At 39.7% G+C, this 9,093-nt stretch overlaps 1 protein-coding gene across 1 annotated transcript in view; it reads left to right on the top strand.

Moving 5' to 3' along the window:
* Window positions 1-2,822: 2,822 nt before the first annotated feature.
* The window catches only part of LOC117528566 (homeobox protein Dlx3b-like), a 42,552-nt gene continuing 36,281 nt past the window's right edge, over window positions 2,823-9,093 (top strand). Inside the window, exon 1 of the mRNA XM_034191202.1 lies at window positions 2,823-3,255. Coding sequence (XP_034047093.1) covers window positions 2,907-3,255 — 349 coding nt within the window. The 5' untranslated portion in view covers window positions 2,823-2,906. The remainder of the gene's footprint in view (window positions 3,256-9,093) is intronic.

The following is a 9,093-nucleotide window of genomic DNA, read 5'->3' as shown; positions in this document are numbered from 1 at the left end:
TTTCACAAAATGAGGGTTCTCAGACTTCTCAGCCTGCACTAGCAACTGGTAGACGGTGTATATTCCTCTTCTTTTTTCCTTCAGTCTTCTGATAGTGCAAAATAAGGAGTACAATAGTGTTCAGAATAATAGTAGTGCTATGTGACTAAAAAGATTAATCCAGGTTTTGAGTATATTTAAATAGTAGTGCTATGTGACTAAAAAGATTAATCCAGGTTTTGAGTATATTTCTTATTGTTACATGGGAAACAAGGTACCAGTAGATTCAGTAGATTCTCACAAATCCAACAAGACCAAGCATTCATGATATGCACACTCTTAAGGCTATGAAATTGGGCCATTAGTAAAAAAAAAAAAAGTAGAAAAAGGGGGGTGTTCACAATAATAGTAGTGTGGCATTCAGTCAGTGAGTTTGTCAATTTTGTGGAACAAACAGGTGTAATCAGGTGACCCTATTTAAAGGATGAAGCCAGCACCTGTTGAACATGCTTTTCTCTTTGAAAGCCTGAGGAAAATGGGACGTTCAAGACATTGTTCAGAAGAACAGCGTAGTTTGATTAAAAAGTTGATTGGAGAGGGTAAAACTTATACGCAGGTGCAAAAAATTAGGCAACACCTGTTTGTTTCCCTTTGGGGCTACTGTGTCTGCACGATGGTGCAACGTGTGGCCTCTGTGAGGAGGCTTGCTCACATTCAGACATGAAGGGCTCACTCTAAGCTTAAAGAAAACACATTGTTTCATTACACTTATGAAGAGATGGTTATTAGTGCTCTGTTCCATTGCTGCCAATAAACACCTAAATTCTACGCACTAGCTTTAATTACATCTGTGGTGTTCAGGATTTATTTTCTATAAGTATTTTGTGCAGAGGTAGTTAATCACTCGACATGCAGTTGGAGACACCTGATAAGGTTTGTGTGCAGGCATCATAAACCAGCTGTGTGCTTTTGATTCAAACTTGGCTAATACAGTTGAGTAAAAGCTTGTATCTGCAATCAGTTATCTGAAAAGAAAATTCCATTAGCCCCACAATTTATTTTTTAAACATATTGCCAGATACACATTTTCAGCCTGTGCGTCTCACATCCTCTAGTTTGGTCTGCATCAACTGCATTGACTGAGCAAGTTGCAAGATGTATACATTTATTCATATTCTGTTTACTTCGGAATGCATGTGGCGAAAATGGATTTTCCTTACCAAGGAGCCCGTCCAGGAATATAGAACCTGGGGAGGTGGAGAAATGGGAATCACTCCAATGTTTAGAGAGTACAAGAGAATACAGCCACCTAAAAGAGAGGAGGTTCTATTTAAAAAAAAAAAAAAAATTCAACTTTATAGTGGATGTTTAAAATCATTTTTTTTCTAAAATGTGTCTGAATTTACAATGGTTTTTTAAAGTTCTGTGTTCTCTCAAATTTTCCACCCAGAAGACAGAAGAATGATTGTTCGGCCATTATTTTTTAATGAATTTGATCCGCTGATGTTCATGGTTTGCTCTCCCTTCACAGGCCATCTTGAGCTTCCAGCCAGTTTTGTTTCCGGGAAAGTCTGGGAACATTTTGAAGTTCCCTCATTTTTATGGGTAAAACTGAAATTTTTTGATGTACCCTCATTTTTTAATTTAATTTATTATTTTTATTTTATTTTTTAATCAAATTTTCCCACATATACAATACATTTTTCAGTTTTCTCAATGTAAATTTGAATGTTTCAAAGGTGTGTTTTCAAAAATATTTCCAAATTTATGATGGATTTCTAAAGTTCTGTGTTCCCTCAAAATTTCCACCGAGAAAATGTCACAGGATTGTTCCTGTATTATTTTTCCAGCATGTTTTCTCTTCAGTGCACTTGGACCAATGGTCAAGTCTCAGTTCATGGAAGGAGGTCATATCTTGAGACAGATACTTTTGTTTTGGGGTGAGACAGAACATTTTGAAGTACCGCACAGTTTACTAAAAAAGGAAGCTCTTCTTTTTTTTTCATTTTTCTTTCAAATTACAGTAGATTTTGACAAGTTCTGTGTTTTTTCTCAGATGTGCCAAACTATCTGTCAGAAGCTTTTGTGCTTTGGTTTGAAAACGAATGCAGTTGTTTGTTCTATCAGTTGTGTATTGTATGTGTGAGTTAACATGCTTGTAGTAGACAGTTGAAATTTACTTCAAAGCATTTGCATAGTTACTCCACATTTTATTACCCCACCATTTAAATATTCACACTCTCACCAAAAGAAGAAAGAAAAACCTGTGTCGTCGTTACCCGCGGAGTGTTTGGAGCTTATTGTATTTATTTATTAACTGAGATGGGGCAATTTAGGGTCAAGTCCACAAAAGTAAAACGGGAAACCCTTTTTTCAAAATAAGCCTTGATTATCTAACAACTGGGGCTTACATCTGCATCTGAATCAGAGGCAGTGACGAAAATCTAATGCGTAAACACTCCTTATCACACTATTATGCGTTTGTTTTATTTGCGCCTGGCTGATGAATCGTCTTCTGCGCTACTGCGAGAAGAACTTTTAAAAAGAAGGAAGATCACCAGGTAAAAGTCTGAGAACTTTGCAGGCTTTCCGGCCGTTTATGCGCTTTGGCGCAGGCCCGGGGAGAGGCTTTGTGGAGGTTTCTGTGGGGAGAATAACGGAGCCAGACAGGCGACAGTCAGCGCTGTCTTGGCTCCGGGGCAGAGGCAAGCAGCGAGCAAACCAGCCAATGAGAAGGAGACACTCGCTCCTTCTGTCCTGCTCGGCTCGGCGCGCCCTGTAATTACGCGCTCCACTTGGGTTGGGCGCCGCCACGGTGGACAGCAGCCTGACTGCTGCGTCTGGGGGGGTTTGGAGACTCCAGGAGCGCAATTGCGCACTTTTTTCCTCCTCCTTGCGAAGATTTCCCTGATAGAGGTAAAGGTGTGATGTTGAACATGAACGGGCATCAATCACCCATCTTCGAGGAGAAGAAGCCCTCCCTGCCCATGGCTGTGACCTCTGCCGCCAAGGATTCTCCGACCCCGCCGGAGTCCTCCACTGACATGAACTTCTACAGCGGACAGACCGCTCTCCACACTTCCCAGGACTTCTACCCCCAGCCCTACGCGGCGCAGCCCGTCAACCCGTACACGTACCACCACTACAACCTGAACGGAGTGGCTCCAAGCGGCGCTTATCCTGTTGCCAAAGCGGAATACACGTACCCGCATCACTCGGCGTACACGGAGCGCGAGCCTTTCAGCGTGGAGGCGCAATCAGCGCTCCAGGACGGCGGTAAGTTTTCCGGCATTTTTTCCAGTGGCGGTTAAAAGTGTACGGATCATACGGAAGAATAACGTCGCGTCCGTCGTCGGTGAATAGTACGTTAATTTCCCCCCCTCCACACTTTGGAATAAATCCCTGGTCAGTTTGTATGCCTTTGTACAACTCTTAGGAAAGCTTCCCACTGACGCAGTTCTGTCCACACCCGGACCCTGGCCACGAGCTTTACGCACGGGAGAGTTATTTTAAATCTAAAGCGGTTTTCCATTGCGCTCTTCCGCTGTCCAGTCGTGCGTTTTAAAACAGCTTTATGACTTGAAACTGTTAGAATATTTGATTACACTTTTGCCTTTTTTTTATTTTGGGGTTAACTGAGGAAATGTAAATCTCAAGACCACCAATAAAGAAGTGTCAGTGAGACTGGGTTCTTCTGATCACAAGAACACACACACACACACACACACACACACACACACACACACACACACACACACACACACACACACACACACACACACACACACACACACACACACACACACACACACACACACACACACACACACACACACACACACACACACACACACACACTAACCGTAAAACGAGTTGTATTTTTCTGTTACAACAATGTGAACTCTGAATAGGTCATTACAGTAATAGTTGTAAGCATTTTTTCAGTTAATCATTTCAATATTTCCTGCCAGTAGAAAGAATAAACCAAATTAAACATGTAAACTTACTGTAAGTCAAAAATATGGGTTCACCTGCTTGATGTTCCTTGATTTCATTGCGATTTATAATTATTTTCACTTGTTGAATTCATTTAATTTGACCTTCCTTTAATTAGAGCATCTCTCTCTCTCTCTCTCTCTTTCTCTCACTCACACACACACACACACACACACACACACACACACACACACACACACACACACACACACACACACACACACACACATATATATATATATATATAACCCTGCATTCTCTATTCTCTGCACACTGAGATGTTTATGAATTCTTACAGTCAGCAATACATGCAGTGAACTTCCAGTAATCACACATAGTCAAATAAGGTGTTTTTTTTAAAACTGTATATGACTTTGTATTATGACATCAAAATGAAGTCACTTATATACCAATTGATCACAAATATTTTACAGCTCAGTGCGAGCTTTTGGTCAATTCTCTAGCCACACTGGTATAATGCAGCAGATAACTGAAACAATCCTTCAAATGGTGATGCAGGCACCAAATTCGACACAAACACTCCTACTTCTTCAAACAAACGGACTGGCCACTTGAAGTTTCAGTAGGCAGCCAGGTAGGGGTCAAAATATAGAAACGCTCCAATCATAATGAAAGCTATACCACATTATTTGTCTGACCATAAATATTCCAAAAATGTATAGTTTGGACTATCTATGACTGAGTGTTATGGGGTAAAAACAGCAAGAATGGTGACAAAGTCAGGTTCAGTTTGGTATACAGGGGTTAAAAGTTAAAGTTGCTCCAATTTTGGTAAAAGTGGTGCAAATTATTGGTTGAATTAATAGGATTAATAAATGGAACAGTTTTGACTGTGTTGAATGCTTGATCTACAAAGTAAAGGTCAAACAATGTCAACATCCATTGATGTGACATACAGTAGTGTTCAGAATAATAATAGTGCTATGTGACTAAAAAGATTAATCCAGGTTTTGAGTATATTTCTTATTGTTAGATGGGAAACAAGGTACCAGTAGATTCTCACAAATCCAACAAGACCAAGCATTCATGATATGCACACTCTCAAGTCTATGAAATTGGGCTATTAGTAAAAAAAAAGTAGAAAAGGGGGTGTTCACAATAATAGTAGTGTGGCATTCAGTCAGTGAGTTTGTCAGTTTTGTGGAACAAACAGGTGTGAATCAGGTGTCCCCTATTTAAGGATGAAGCCAGCACCTGTTGAACATGCTTTTCTCTTTGAAAGCCTGAGGGAAATGGGACGTTCAAGAGACATTGTTCAGAAGAACAGCATAGTTTGATTAAAAAGTTGATTGGAGAGGGGGAAACTTATACGCAGGTGTAAAAAATTATAGGCTGTTCATCTACAATGATCTCCAATGCTTTAAAATGGACAAAAAAAAAAAAAAAATCGAGACGCGTGGAAGAAAACGAAAAACAACCATCAAAATGGATAGAAGAATAACCAGAATGGCAATGGCTCACCCATTGATCAGCTCCAGGATGATCAAAGACAGTCTGGAGTTACCTGTAAGTGCTGTGCCAGTTAGAAGATGCCTGTTTGAAGCTAATTTATTTGCAAGCATCCCCCTCAAAGTCCCTCTGTTAAATAAAAGACGTGTGCAGAAGAGGTTACAATTTGCCAAAGAACACATCAACTGGCCTAAAGAGAAATGGAGGAATATTTTGTGGACTGATGAGAGTAAAATTGTTCTTTTTGGGTCCAAGGACCGCAGACAGTTTGTGAAACGACCCCCAAACTCTGAATTCAAGCCACAGTTCACAGTGAAGACAGTGAAGCATGGTGGTGCAAGCATCATGATATGGGCATGTTTCTCCTACTATGGTGTTGGGCCTATATATCGCATACCAGGTATCATGGATCAGTTTGGATATGTCAGAATACTTGAAGAGGTCATGTTGCCTTATGCTGAAGAGGACATGCCCTTGAAATGGGTGTTTCAACAAGACAATGACCCCAAGCACACTAGTAAACGAGCAAAATCTTGGTTCCAAACCAACAAAATTAATTCCTCATAGATGTGAAGAAATCATGAAAAACTGTGGTTATACAACTAAATACTAGTTTAGTGATTCACAGGATTGCTAAAAAAGCAGTTTGAACATAATAGTTTTGAGTTTGTAGCGTCAACAGGAGATGCTACTATTGTGAACACCCCCTTTTCTACTTTTTTTTTACTAATAGCCCAATTTCATAGCCTTAAGAGTGTGCATATCATGAATGCTTGGTCTTGTTGGATTTGTGAGAATCTACTGAATCTACTGGTACCTTGTTTCCCATGTAACAATAAGAAATATACTCAAAACCAGGATTAATCCTTTTAGTCACATAGCACTACTATTATTCTGAACACTACTGTATGTTACCCCCCATAACGTGAAAGCTAAAGCCCCCGTCACACATAGCAAGAATGTGCAGGTACCAGACCAACACGGCAAATATTGCCATAATCGGACACAGTTGGGAGGAAAAGAGGCGTGGTCAGTAGTGTCAGAACACATCCAGATTACCTCGTCCACACCTGCTCGATGGCATCCAAAGCGCATGTAGACAACAGGTAGATGACACAGACTGCTGTCAGACGGCCATAAAAGGCGCTGAAGACTGCCTGATGTCCAAACATCTGAACGCTGTGTTCCCCCCTTTGCACAGTCCCTGCCAGTACTGGACATCAGAGTACAATCAACGTATGGACCGTTATTATTATACGTGGCACGTGCAGGTCATACCGGCAGGCTTTGCTGTGCCACATCCATCTCGAGGTTCCCTCGTATGCGCTCAAATCGTTTCGGATCCTGTTTTGCCGCTATCAGACAGTGGTGGGCACAGATAACCAAAAAATTAACTTCGATAACAGATAATCAGATAACTGAAAACTTATCTTCGATAAAGATAAAACAATAACCACCCAAAAATGTATCGGAAGTTACAGATAACCAATAAATTCCAACATTATCTCCGGCACATTTACAACTACTAGTAAACCAAATTTAATAGCTTCTAATAATATTAAAATTAACAACAGACCCAAACAATAAAACCACACTTTTTTCTTTCAACAGTCTGCCCCTGCTGGAAGCTCTTGTTTATTACAGCGCTCCGAGCACAGAGGCACCCCGAGACCTAAACAATGAGACCACAGTTTTTTTTTTTCAACATTCGGCCCCTGCTGGATGCTAATATTTATTACAGCCCTCCCAACACAGAGACACCCTGAGAGCAGCCGTAAAGCCAGCTCTCTATCAATGACAAAGCTCCGGTCATGCGGAAGTCTTGAAAAATAAAGTCATATTGAGTTATGATGTTGATTTATAAATAACATTAATACCGATAGAATAACTCCATTAATGTCAATTCTGTCATTTGTACAAAGTTAAAATATAACATATATCTTTTAATGTTGAATAATGCACTAATTCTGACGTTTTGTAACAAAGAGACAGATCGCAAAGGATTCTGGGTAAACGTGCCTCTGCTAAACACTGATTGGTTCAGTCATTCATTATGTAAACCAACACGTTAATGTGACTTCTGTCGTGTGTTGGTGTTTAAATGTGCTTTTGTAAAATATTCCATTATGTAAACCAACACGTTAATGTGACTTCTGTCGTGTGTTGGTGTTTAAATGTGCTTTTGTAAAATATTCCATTTTTTTATTTGTAAAAACAGGCATTTTTACGGAGCCCTGGAAGTGTCATCGCAAAATTTTTTGCATGTGGAGAGAATGTGCGCATGTTTGCTCTGCACATTCTCTCTTTACAACATTCATTTGATGTTGTAAAACGTGCTTTACAGTGTGCGAGATGATTTTTCATGCAGGAATTTTTTGGACCAAGTTTCAGGTTAATCGTGCGTCCTGCATCGTGTAGTGTTCATGGAGTATCAAGCTGCGGTCAACATCTGACGACCACCTCCTGATCGCCGATTGTATGGTCGAATGAGAATCAAACCTGTTTGATATATTATTGTGGTCGGCCGTCGTGAGGTTATCCTGCTGCTGAAAGCTACAAGCAGCATCCAACCGTTCGCACTGTGCCTGTGCAAACACTGCAGAGCTGTCTTGTAATAATGTTATTATTATTATTATTATTTTGCAGTTGTTTGTTTTTAAACTTCATTTGTAAAAAAAAAAAGCCATTTGCAAAGCAAAAAAGTTGATTTGACAATCATCTGACATAACCGGGGTCAAAATAAATAGAACACTGCCATCTACTGGTCCCCAGACACTGCCATGAACACTACTGGCCAGTAGATGCTAGATGGCAGAGGCTTTCAAAACAAATTCTAGATAATCCCTGTCTGCTCACATTTAAAATGCGTGGAATTTAACAAACGCAATTAAAAAAAAATCAACGTCTATAAACGCAGAGAATATATTCAAGAGAGTTTTAGGCACTAGAGTTTAATGCTGTTGTCCGTGCCTGAACAGAGTGTCTGAAATGCATTTGTCCTGTCGTGACGTACTGAGATTACATCATCCTACCCAAAATGCACTGGGGGGCAGAGCAGGTGCTCACAAAACCTTAAAAAGTAGCACATTACTTTAAAACTAAAACATATATCTGATATTTTTACTTTATGAAACTTCAAACATGACAGTAATTTTAAATAACTTGTCCAAAATTAGTTTGGTTAAAATTTGAACCATAAGTTAAAAATGTATGCCTCTGATGACTTAGGTCATATTGCGAGCATATCGGTATGGTGTTTAAGTAAATGTTTTTTTCTTTTTCCTTTTGGGGCTGTTTTTCCTTTGTTTGCAGAGGATTGAGATGCTTTTTATACAAGCAGTTCTCTTCTGTTTGCAAAGGTTATAACTATGCGTCTATTACAAAACTTTTAACAGGTGGGTGCTGAACTAATTTTAAAAATGCTTGTCGCTGTTCAGTTTTGTTTCTCGGTTTAAAAGTTATCGGATAAAAATTAATCGGAAGATAATTGGTCCGATAATGGTTTTTAAAGTTATCTAAAAAGATAATCCGATACTGAAAACATTATCTTCGATAATTATCTGTTATCGGATTATGGGAAGTGTGCCCACCACTGCTATCAGAATATGTACATTGCAGTCAGATGGTGCTCAGACTGCACATGGACCG

The sequence above is a fragment of the Thalassophryne amazonica genome, chromosome 16 (assembly GCF_902500255.1).
Source record: "Thalassophryne amazonica chromosome 16, fThaAma1.1, whole genome shotgun sequence".
NCBI lineage: Eukaryota > Metazoa > Chordata > Actinopteri > Batrachoidiformes > Batrachoididae > Thalassophryne > Thalassophryne amazonica.
This window is presented reverse-complemented; position numbering and strand designations above follow the sequence as displayed.